A 13070-nucleotide genomic window follows, 5' to 3' on the forward strand; every position below is an offset into this window, starting at 1 on the left:
TTGGTTGGACAGTCACGGTCATACTCCATTGGTGGCCGCTATTCTATTCGGGATGGCTTTTGCATCCAAGGGTCAGCCTGGAGTGCCCTGTTTTCTGGTTAGGCTGGCGCTATCTCTGAGCCGTGGGCCGCTACCTTGCACAAGATACCACTTGTTTGTCTACCACGGTAACCTCGATTCCGATATCATGTAGAGGCAGCTTCCTGCTAGAAAATGGTAGGCCATTGGAGTATTGGGGTATAGTCAATGGGAAACCAACTCTACCACGACAATTTCAAATAAAATACCGGATACAGGAAATGTAATCACAATTCAGCAAATGTTTTATTTTTTTAAGTTGGATTGTTCTTTCGTATCTTGTAACAAATATTTTGTATGTAGAAGAATTCATAAGTAAAAGTAGGGTATACTATGATCTTTCACCACTTTACGGCTTCAACATTTGTGGCTACAGTACAGTGTTTTTTTATATTTATTATTTTTAAAAATTCATAAAAATGTCAAAATTCATGCAGAAATTTAAAACAAGACAGATCAAAATTGCAAGAAGTCAGGGCACAGATTTTTCAGCGTGAAATAGCACTCAGTTCAGAAGAAGCAAAATTTCACTGTAGAATAACGATGTGCCAAATATTCCAAACAGAGAAGGACGTTGTGTTGCCTTTTCCTCTTTGCATCGCGCACACAAAGACTTCGTTGAGCCCATTCCAGCGTTGTTTGGATTTTGAATCAGCGATGAAAACGCCTTCTAAGCTTCTTGCGTTATCTAAGGCATCATAAATGTATGTAATGGTGTGTTACACCAGGAAGGAAGAAGCGAACATTTGGAAGACGGCCATGATATCTTTTTCCAAGGACACCAAGCGAGTGTCAACCGTGAGGATCATTGTTAAGATGGAGAATGCCCTATTGGTCTTAATCCCAGACTGTAGGGAGGAGAAGATTCTTCTACCAACATGATTAGAACCTTTTACGGTAGCTTAGCTCCTGATGAATACAAGGAAGACAAAAAAATCAGCATTGTTCCAGTTGTGCGAGTGAGCCTTGTGGTTTTCTTGCAAGCAAGGGCTGGTTTGAAATGTTTAAGAAAAGATATGGACTGTGCATGAAGACTTTTTTTGTCTTTATAAAAGTCTATTGGACTTGTACTATAACTCCTATTAACCATTTTTTTGTATTTATATCAAGCAGAGAGGAATATTCACTCTGAGTATATTATTTAAAGTATTATTTTTACAAAATATAGATTATATTTAGATCATAATACACGAGTACTATCATATGCTTACAATTAATATTTAATTAATAAACGTCTTGATAATTTTACTAGTGTAGTATTTTTGTACAGGCGCGAAAACGTAGTATTATAGTGGTGATCCTACGTCATGTTTTTTTCTATTATCACAGCCATGTCTGTTCTACATTATCCATAAAAATTTACTACATATACTATAGAATATACAGTGCCCTGAAAAAGTATTTGCCCCTTCCTGATGTATGTGTTTTTTGCATATTTATCACACACAAAGATTTTAGCTTATCAAAACAATTTCAGTATGACACAGAGACAACTCAAGGAAAGAAAAAATGCAGTTTATAAATGATGATTTTATTTACCACGTGGGAAAAAAAGTACAAACTTTCTGGCCCTCTGTGAAAAAGTAATTGCCACCTTTGTTAAATCAAAATCTCTGTGACGAATCACAATTGCAGGAAATCTGAGTTCAATTTAGTATGCTATCTATATGTATTAGTGCTGTCAAGATTATGTGATTGAGTTAATTGGATGGTTCCATAGTTAACTCATGATTAATCGCACACTAAAAAATACAATACAGCCAAATAATTGACAGCAAATTAAAAACAGCGTTCGCTGAGCATTTTCAAGTCCCTCAGAACCAGAAGATTCATCAAGAATATACATCAATTTACAAGCGGGGAAATAAAGATCATATTGTTTAAAGGCAGGTTTTGAATATGTTGTGTTTGGCCATGGAGGGTTATATTTATAATTTGTTATCATCACTATAATATCATAAGTTCAATAAAATTATAAAAAGCCCAATTATTGCAGTTACCTAAACGGCTGTCTCCCAGAGCACTCTGTTACTTCATCTGGTGCAACATGAAAATGCTTTAGGTGGCAACGAAAGAAAGTGCCTGGAGCTCTATGAATGTATGTGGCACATGAGAATTGTTAAGTTTTGTTATTTTTTTCTTTATTCGGACGTTAATTCACGGATTATCTGTGCGTTGCAGCTCAATAAATGCCACAATCAGCATGACCGGACGTTTGGTCGCTGGTCTTTTGGTCGCCAGTCTTTTGGTTGCCGCTCTTTTGGTCCCCGTTGGTCGCCGTTATGGTTAGGGTCAGGGTTAGGGTTTAATATCTAAGTACATTTGACAACCATAATCCTAACAGCTTATGACTCCCCCTGATGGTAAGATATGCCAGGGAGTCGCAACTACCACAGCAGAAGGATTCAGTCAATGATTAGTCCAGACAAAAACTGCAAGTAGCCTTCAGTGATATTTTATTTACAACAAAGTCCACCAAAACCTGGACTACGGGATAACATAGGGGAAGCAAAAGATATTAAAGTGGTACCCTCAAATAAACACGGTAAAACCACCCTCCCCGACAGGTGTTCAAATAAACACCCTCAAAATACAGGAAATAAGGCAGAAGGGTGCCACTGTAAGAACTGATGTAATCAAAGTCTAGACAGGAGAATAAACTACGCGTCTAAATGCAACAAACTATATGTATACCCCGGGGTGTCTAAACATATCTCAAGTCCCCTTATGCAACCCAAAATCATTAACTTTGCCAACATAAATACTAAATATAACAAGGAGTAACATACTCACAATATCAGGTGAAGCTGGGGCAGTCAAACTTTACTTAACATTAAACGTGCTTTCTAAAGAAAGAAAGGACTCTACTGCCTCAGCATTTACAATCACAGGCAGCCAAGGGAGTCAAAGTCAAAAAACAAGCAAGAATGAACTGACAAATAAAAGGGTTTAAATAAGGACAGGATGTGAATCTTGATTGGAGGAGGGATGATGGGGTAGGAGTCACAGCTGTATTTGGCCTGGGCTGGGCTTTGTCACAGGGGTGGAGCCACAGCTCCATGTACCTGCAGATGAAAAGAAACAACACACCCTACTACATAGTGTTAGTCCAGGGTGACAGCCATAACAGCGACCAAAAGACCAGCGACCAAACGTCCGGGCAATCACAATCAGCCTAAGAATAGTAAACTTTCTCATGTTTTGGGATTCATGGTGTCCTTTGCCTTCTTCTTGCCAGGTGGAGTTCATTTCAACACAACTAAGAGAATGCAATCCTGGTTTATTGTCCTAGCCATCCTACCCAGCAATGTTTTATTTTGCAGCTCAACATTGCATAAGTTTGTCTTGTTATACAGGTCACCTTGTAAGATCTTATCTGGCCAAAAGATCTGGCACATCTTTTGGAGACATCCGTTGTGGAAGGTACCCATCTTTGTCATGTCACTCTCAACCACTTTCCAGGACCCCGAGACTTAGAGGAGGATTGATTTAACCTGCCATTGTATAGAGGAACCTTGGTCTTAAGGGAAGAGGAACCTTGGTCTTAAGGGAATAATGTTTTGATTTCAATATGGTCTGGTGGCTGGCAAAGGTGCTTTTATAGGACTTTGCCTAGTCTGTTGTTGATGTCCTTTATCATCATTGCCCTTTCTGAGGACACTTCACAGATACACAAACTCAACATAATCAAAAGGTTAACTGCCCTCAGTGATTGGTGAGTGTGGTTTTGAATTTATACACTGCATGTGTTTTGGAGGTGTTCATACTCAGGCCAATCTGTCAGACAAATCTGTCCATTCAGTTAGTTTTTTCTCGTATGTGAGTGTGGTTGATGGAAAGAGTGGCAAGGTCATCTGCATAGTCAAGATTTTGTAGCTAGGTGAAAGGAGTCCATTGTACGCCTCTGGGCTTGTCCATGGTTGCCCTTCGCATTGTCCATTCAATAGCGATCAGGGGTGATGTTATATTTTAGGGAGTGTAAACAGGTACAATGGATTTGTGTACACAACCTTGAATCTACACTCAACCCTTGTTTTTCGCAGATAATGTAGACCAGACATGGCTGCGATAATCGAAAAACTGCCTATTTTTGCTACACACCATATTACATGTTTTCACGCATATTCAAAAATACAAGTACACAAGTACATTTATCAAGAAGTGTATTTATTAGTTATTACAGTTATGAGCATACAGGAAGACTAATGTATTATTATCTAAATATAATTTATATATTTAATTTTAAAAAAATAATTTTGTTATTGTACTCATAATGAAAATAGTTTCTTTCAGCTTGATATGAATACAAAGAAAAACAGGTTGATGGGAGTTTGAGTCCAAGTCATTGTAGGGGACGCCCCTTTCATCAGGCTACAGCTTCCCGTTTGGGATGAAACAGGCTTTCCAGGCTTGCTCATTCAGTAGACCAGCAGCAAGGCTTTGTTCTTTTAAGTTAAAGGATGAGGACTGTCAAACTTGTAGATTACGGATGGCTTTACCATGAAGCCAGCCAGCAGAATTACCGCAAATGAAGACCTTGCTTGCCGCCAGCACACACCGCCGGATCAGCGTCCGCTCGAGGCGGCGCACGACTATCTCTGGATCGGCGGCCTCGGCTTGGTGTAAATCCACTATTCAACCATGTCCTCGCTCCGCAACAGGGAGACGAAAATCCATCTAAAAATCCAAACAAACATGGAAAAGGCTGGACATTGGCCTCATCCAAGTGGTATTGTACACGATGGTTAACTCACTCGCAGCAAAACAGGAGAAGGCAAGATATTGTACTCCTCAATGTTTTATAATGTATTTCTCGTCATTCTTCAGTGGTAAAACTCTTCTTTGGTGCAGGCCACCCAATTCAGTGCTGAATAGGAAGCGGAGCCCTGACTTCTGCCATTTTTCATCGCCAACTTATTATTTTATACTTCTGAAAAAATCTCAATCAAATCAAATAAATCAAAAGCCTTTTGTCAGGTTTAAGACCATATACATTCAATAATAACGGAGCAGAGGAAACACACAGCCAGTCGTGATGAGAATTTAAACCACTTCATATGAAGGAGGACGCCAAAATAGCCAGAGCAGAAAGATGGTCTATCTTCCTGAATGACCGTTTGGAATTCCTGGCAACTCCCTACAAACAACCTGATTTTATTAGCACAGGATCATGTGACAGAGACAAACTTAAGGCGGGAAAGTACACAAAGAAATGGGGGTGTCGTGATAGATAACACCCCCCCTAACTAAAAGAGGTCGTGACGGGAGTTACCACTAGGTCATGCAAAATTCTATTCCAGTGACTACACTATATAAACCAAAAAACATAATAATAATAAGCATAAAATACATTCATACTTCACACCTTTATTGTCAATGTACACCACTGCGTATAACGAAAATGGTGGTGCTAATTTTCAAAGTGCGTTTTCCCGGTAAAAACAATAATATAAAAATATAAAAAGTCATGTCCCAAGGTAAATTCTAAAATATTGCACAATCTCAGATATTGCAAATTGATAATGCACGCCCCGAAGTTATAGCACAACAGGGATTGTGTGCCGTGCTAATGCAAGTTCAGAGCCCTGATGGCTCTGTGAAAGTTTTTTTTCCTAAATCTATGTCCATGCTTTGTGAGACCTGTAGCGTCTGCTGCTAATTGGTAACCACCCCTTTATCATTTAAAAAAAGTATCTTTCTGTATGGTAATAAAATCTAAAATTAGAATGTTATTGATTTGTTTTTTTCTTTTGGGTGAAATTGACCCGCAACATAGTCAATGTACGCATTTTTTAAAAAAAAATAAGGGTTAATAAATGTATGGGTACAATAGCTCATCTTGACTTGCTATTTTCTTTAGTATTTCAGCATATTTATGTGTTTGTTTTATTTAATAAAGTTCAATTGAGTTCAGTGCTTTAATTTCAAATTTTTACACCAATTATTTTCACAGTTATTGCGGTAAATATTGGCCCCAAATATTAGTTATCAGCTATACTAATAATGGGTATTGGTCCTTGTTATCTTCAGGTGGTGGGTAGCAGAAATTTGGGGGTCAGGTCTGTTTAGGACCTCAATAAGTTGCAGTGCTGTAATTGGCTGGCAACCAATTTAGAATTAATTTTATATCAAACTAATCTACCCTGCATTCTGCCCAAGGTTTGCTGGGATTAACCTCCAGCACCCTCAACCCTTGTGAGGATAAGCTGTATGCAAAAAGAATACATGAGTAATTATTGTAATTCCTCAGATAGTGTTTATCTTTTTTACCCTGGCCCACTCTAATGCCTTTTACTTTTATTTCGTAGTGCTTTTAAAAGGACAAGTCACCACAAGGTACTACAGATTCTTGGCCAAACATGGTGGATGGGTGTGGGTTCAGAGTTATGCAACCATTGTCCACAACAGTCGCTCATCCAGACCTCATTGCATTGTGAGTGTCAACTACGTTCTAACGTGAGTATCTGTTGAATATAGCTCAATTTCCCTCAAATATAGACCATGGAAGAATAAAAAGTAAAGTGAAATGTTGGCTAGATTGTTTTGTTAATTGTTTCATTAGGTTTACATTTTTTGTCTTTGACCTTCTGTGAGCTTTGCTGTATAGATATCCATATAAACATGCCAAAATAATAAAGAAAAGACACTTTTCTGGTAAGTACAACGCTAAGTTCTGAACCAGTCTATTTTCTACATTTCAAAATTATAGGAGAATAAAGCATACGAGTAGTGTTCCCTTGCTTATCGCGGTTAATGGGACCCCCAACCCCCAAAAACTATTTTATGGTAATAAAACCTCTACTGCAGCTACAGCCGCAACACATAAAAAATCATCAATAATAACCTCATACAATTGAAATATTATGTAGGAGTATAGCCATATTTTACTCACCAAAAATCCTTTTTAACTACACAATATCCATCCTTTTTTCCTCCTTTTTTCTATCGCCATGGAAGCTGTTAATGCTGAATGTTGAGCCTGTCCTGTCTGGTATACATTTTTATTCGATTTAGTGCTGAAAATATTTGTTCCCCGTTGTGACAGGCTTGCTTGCTTTGGAGTTGTCCGACCTTTCTTAATGCTTTTTTCTTCTTGAAAAGTCCGTTTTGAAAATGGCTTTGACCCTAAATCTGCAAACAAATCAATTTCTTCAGCCATTGCGGGTTGACAAAACCGCTATTAAATCAACACAACAATATATATTCTCTTGCAGCTCGCTCCAGATACAGTTTGGTAGCTTTGGCTAGTCCACTCTATCACTAGCCAATCATAGTTGGTAAAAGCGATGACATATATCTACGCCTGCGAGAAGGCAATGGCATATCCCTACGCTTGCTAGAAGGCCTTGGTGTCACCAAATCGAATTCTGATTGGTTAAAGCAACAGTCTTATTGAGGCTTTTTTCGTGCCTGCAGAACTGATTGTGAAGGCCTTGAGGCAGATTTCTGACTTGGGTTTATCCTGTAATACTATTATATATATGTGTGTATTTAATCATTTCTTTGTTAAAGCATTCTTACAATTGTCCAAAGAGTGCTCGGGCGCCTAGCAACAAATAATGGCTGAAATGCGATTGGTTAAATGCTTCAAGATGAAAACACACATCTGGAAGAAGTGCAACCAGGGAGAAAAGCAATGAAAGGAAGTGATATGTCTACCAATAAGTATTCCCAAATTCACCTTTCAATAAAGGAGGCATTTGAAATCATATTATTTTATTCATGCAAGAAGAGAATCGGTCCAAACGCGTCTCTGGTCAGATAATTCTGAAGACCCAGATGTCTCTTTTGCAAATATATTCATAAGGTTTAACAACATGCATCACAGTGCTCATAGAAATCTTTACACGAAGATGTTGCGGCGAGAACGAGTCATAACCAGCCTCATGTCTCAGCCACCTGATTGTCTCACTGTCTTGTATTTAAAAAAATGTCTTGTATCTCAGGAAAAATATTTGCTCGGAATTTTACTCGTATCTCAAATTTCTCGTATCTTAGGGCAGTCGTATGTCAAGGTATTACTGCATGATATTTTTGGCATATCGCCTACCCCCTATCCCTTAGCCTTGATTAAACAGTATATATGAATACAGGGGCGTGCCGGTGGCGCCAGTGGTTAGCGCACTGGCCTCACAGCTGTCAAACTGACATCTACAGAATCTTGAATTTAGTGCATATAAAAGGCTCATTGTACCCAGTCCACTTTGAGGAAATTATAGACTTTAAAGTGTGCCCTATGTGGGTAAATATGTGCCACCTTGTGTTTGTATGGTTTATCATCGCTTAATACGTGGAATTGCATTTATTAATTAGGGAGCAATTGGCCGAGGTTGACCTACCGGTTAACTGTTTGAATATTGAAAGAATGACTGAATGAATGTTATTCAGGGAGGCCAGGGAGCTGTTGAGAGATAACTAACGGGAAGCAACTCCAACATGTCAAGTAAAAAAAAAAAAAAAAAAAACAATAATGAAAAGGGCATTGTAGTAGTGTATTGTAGTGTGTGGCAATGTTGCTGAATAAGGTAAGTGGCAAGTGAATGGTTCTTGCACGCTATTCTTGGAGAGTGTGCAACAAAATCAACCATGGTATGCACTGCAATATATAATAGTAATTGTATGCTGTTCGAAGAGTTTCATAACATACTTTAATAATGATGTTCACTAGTGATTATCATGCAACTGTTGTCGTATGCTCCTTTTTTGACGAGGTTCTGAACGATAAAACAAAAGATAATACGAGTGCCCCAACATATGAGAAAGTTGAGATACAAATAAAATTTCAAGCCAATATTTGCCTTGAGATACAAGACATATTTTGAGAAAATTTGAGATAAAAGGATACGAGACAGCCAGGTGGCCGAGACACGAGAGCCTCCTTATAATAACATATCTACGACCACTGGGCAGAGCGTTGCATGTTTCCGGTGTTTTTTTTTTTGCGTTAGTCAGTGCAGAACTTAAAGAAAAACAATGAATCCAATGCAAGCAGGTGCAATGAGTGCAATGAAGAGTAGTGCGAAGAAACAATTTATCAATTGTTTCTTCGCACTACTCTTCATTGCACTCATTGCACCTGCTTGCACGAAATAATCGAAAAACCTGAGAGTGGTGTACACGTGACGACGCTGGCTCGCCAATACGAGAGGAGCACCCGGAAAAGTTGGCAAATGGTCATGCATTATCCTATTGTGAGGACACTTGTGTGCGTCATTTTCGTAATATTTTGAAGGAGAGACATAAGCAAAAAACCCTAGATAGCTTCCTTTTAAAAATTCAGGCTAGAATTGAAGGTGAAAGCGGGGCAAAAAATTACAAAAAATAAACAAAATTAGAATTGAGTTTAGTGTAAGGTAAGATTACAGCTTATTTTAAGTGTGTTTGTTTCGTAATTTAAGTTAATTTAAGTTAAATTTGTTTATGTAATGTTAAGAGCGCGCTGTTGTCCAAAAAGTCTGTCTCTCTCTCCACCTCCCCCTCTCCCCCTCTTTCACTCTCCTTTCCCGTTGTACTGAACAATGTCTCATTTTGGTATAGCAACTAGATAGTTATTTGTTACTCCATTAGTAGATGGTGAATTAGAACCAAGAATAATGTTTTTCCATTGTAATATCCTGTTCCGGTGTTTTTTAGTGGGTGGGAACAAATTAATTTGTATTTAGCTAATTTCTATGGTAAAAGTAGATTACAGATACGACATACGAGCTCGGTCCCGGTTTTTTGTTGTTGTTGTTTTTGTTTTTACGACATAGGACAAACTATATGTGATTAATGCTTATGCTCTAGAGAGGCTGAGTACAAAGGCTTCCAGCTCTCCCTGGATCAAGTCAGATCCAAGGCTTCTTTACGTTTCTGCAACAATCCAACAAATGTCTTTATGGAGAAAGACAGAATCACCAAGATCAGGGAATCCCAGCTCAAAACGAAAGCCAGACCTTTGCCATATAGTCAGGTAAGAATTTAATACTTTTGTATAGTATTTATCAAGTGTCAAACCATCCATCGAGAGTCTAGAGTTTTATCTCCTCTGGTTTGACACATCACGTTCTGGATAAACTTGGGCAGAACAGCCTTTAAACATTCTTTGTTGAAGTCATGGGTGACAATAATGACTCCTCGGGGTGGTCAAACTGCTGTTTCTTTTTTTTACAATCGGTTGGTTAAGAAGGTTGGTTAAGAAACTCTTAATCCAGCAGGAGATTGAAGAGGATAGTCTAAGGTGGGAGAAATTGTTAGCCAGAATGCCTGGTATTATAGTGTTGAAGGCTGAGTTATGGTAAATGAAAAGCATCCTCACGTAGTTCCCATAGTTCTCCAAGTGGCTCAGTGCCGTGTGTAGAGCTACGGCAATGGCGTGCTCAGTGGACCTGTTTGCTCTGTTAGCAAACTGGTGAGGGTCAACTGAACGAGGGATTGTGTCCCTGATGTGGCAAGCCACCAACTTTTCAAAGCACTTCATGATCACAGGCGTAAGTGCAGCCACCTGGAGTACCATGGGATATACATGAGGATGCTTTTCATTTACCATAACTCAGCCTTCAACACTATAATACCAGACATTCTGGCTAACAACTTCTCCCACCTTAGACTATCCTCTTCAATCTGCTGCTGGATTAAGAATTTCTTAACCAACTTTCCACAAACTTAGACTTGGTCCCCACCTCTGTTCCTCCATTCCACTGAGCACTGGCTCCACTCAAGGCTGTGTACTGAGTCCCCTCTATAGTCCCTGCATACATACGACTGTACACCGACCCACCATTCAGACCCAAGCATTCCATCATTGTTATGGGAGCGTGAGATCTCTCCCTGGTCAGACGGAGGAACTGCCGGTGCTTGCTGTACTGCATCTGTGCTTTGAAGCCCCCCACCGGCCTCTACGCTGCTCATGATTAGGGGATAGGTCAACTTAAGAGGATCTAGGCAAGGTAGATGATCTTTAAAACCTCCACACTACTGAGGGACTGCGGTAACCTCAGTCTCAGTCTGCAGAAAGTCCCTACCTTGTGGACTTCCTGAGGGGCTCCAGTTTTTTTTACCTAGGTCTACAATGTTTTGTGTGTCTTGTGTCTGTCTTGCTACTGCAACCAAGACATTTTCCAAATATGGGATAAAATAACGTTCTAACCTAACCTACCCACTCAAACTCCATCAAATTTGCAGATGACACCACTGTGGTCGGACTCATCTCAGGGGGGGGGGGGGGGGGATTAGTCTACCGACAAAGATGAGGTAAACAAACTGTCTTTGTGGTGTTTGGTGATTTCAAACAGTTCAATGTCTTTACACAGAGTATAACTTTACCCACTCGAAGTTGGAAAAGTTGCGACAGTATGATTTTCTGGGTGGTGGGGGGGGGGGACTCTATGGTCACCAGGAACACCCCCACGCCAGATTGAATCATGTGGTTTGAATTGCACTGATTTTGATCTCTTATAGCTTACTGTTATGTTCATTACCCTTAAAAGGAATGTATCTCATCTGCACGACTAAAGATTTAAGTGTGACGTCTCGACCCAGTGAATTCAGGATGTCAGGATACCACACATCTTCTTCATAGTAGTTCTCCAGATTGTTCTTTTCGTACCACTTCACTCTCCTCTGTGATAGGAGTATGTCACCATCTTGTTTTCCAACTCAAGTCTCTGTGGGCGGGGTGTCCAGACACATGCAGGCAGTCACTGACAGTGCAGTCACTGACAGTGCAGTCACTGACAGTGCAGTCACTGACAGTGCAGTCACTGACAGTGCAGTCACTGACAGTGCAGTCACTGACAGTGCAGTCACTGACAGTGCAGTCACTGACATTGCAGTCACTGACAGTGCAGTCACTGACAGTGCAGTCACTGACAGTGCAGTCACTGACAGTGCAGTCACTGACAGTGCAGTCACTGACAGTGCAGTCACTGACAGTGCAGTCACTGACAGTGCAGTCACTGACAGTGCAGTCACTGACAGTGCAGTCACTGACAGTGCAGTCACTGACAGTGCAGTCACTGACAGTGCAGTCACTGACAGTGCAGTCACTGACAGTGCAGTCACTGACAGTGCAGTCACTGACAGTGCAGTCACTGACAGTGCAGTCACTGACAGTGCAGTCACTGACAGTGCAGTCACTGACAGTGCAGTCACTGACAGTGCAGTCACTGACAGTGCAGTCACTGACAGTGCAGTCACTGACAGTGCAGTCACTGACAGTGCAGTCACTGACAGTGCAGTCACTGACAGTGCAGTCACTGACAGTGCAGTCACTGACAGTGCAGTCACTGACAGTGCAGTCACTGACAGTGCAGTCACTGACAGTGCAGTCACTGACAGTGCAGTCACTGACAGTGCAGTCACTGACAGTGCAGTCACTGACAGTGCAGTCACTGACAGTGCAGTCACTGACAGTGCAGTCACTGACAGTGCAGTCACTGACAGTGCAGTCACTGACAGTGCAGTCACTGACAGTGCAGTCACTGACAGTGCAGTCACTGACAGTGCAGTCACTGACAGTGCAGTCACTGACAGTGCAGTCACTGACAGTGCAGTCACTGACAGTGCAGTCACTGACAGTGCAGTCACTGACAGTGCAGTCACTGACAGTGCAGTCACTGACAGTGCAGTCACTGACAGTGCAGTCACTGACAGTGCAGTCACTGACAGTGCAGTCACTGACAGTGCAGTCACTGACAGTGCAGTCACTGACAGTGCAGTCACTGACAGTGCAGTCACTGACAGTGCAGTCACTGACAGTGCAGTCACTGACAGTGCAGTCACTGACAGTGCAGTCACTGACAGTGCAGTCACTGACAGTGCAGTCACTGACAGTGCAGTCACTGACAGTGCAGTCACTGACAGTGCAGTCACTGACAGTGCAGTCACTGACAGTGCAGTCACTGACAGTGCAGTCACTGACAGTGCAGTCACTGACAGTGCAGTCACTGACAGTGCAGTCACTGACAGTGCAGTCACTGACAGTGCAGTCACTGACAGTGCAGTCACTGACA

The 13070-nt window shown here is 40.8% G+C and overlaps 1 protein-coding gene across 6 annotated transcripts in view; it reads left to right on the plus strand.

The window, feature by feature from the left end:
- Positions 1-13070, plus strand: part of LOC144193033 (single-minded homolog 1-like) — a 33168-nt gene that overhangs the window by 11095 nt on the left and 9003 nt on the right. For all 6 annotated transcript variants that reach the window (XM_077711845.1, XM_077711841.1, XM_077711842.1 and 3 more), the window contains exons 8-9: positions 6387-6534; positions 9865-10030. In XM_077711845.1, coding sequence (XP_077567971.1) covers positions 6387-6534; positions 9865-10030 — 314 coding nt within the window. The remainder of the gene's footprint in view (positions 1-6386; positions 6535-9864; positions 10031-13070) is intronic.

This window comes from Stigmatopora nigra, unplaced genomic scaffold (assembly GCF_051989575.1).
Source record: "Stigmatopora nigra isolate UIUO_SnigA unplaced genomic scaffold, RoL_Snig_1.1 HiC_scaffold_48, whole genome shotgun sequence".
In the NCBI taxonomy this organism is placed as follows: Eukaryota; Metazoa; Chordata; class Actinopteri; order Syngnathiformes; family Syngnathidae; genus Stigmatopora; species Stigmatopora nigra.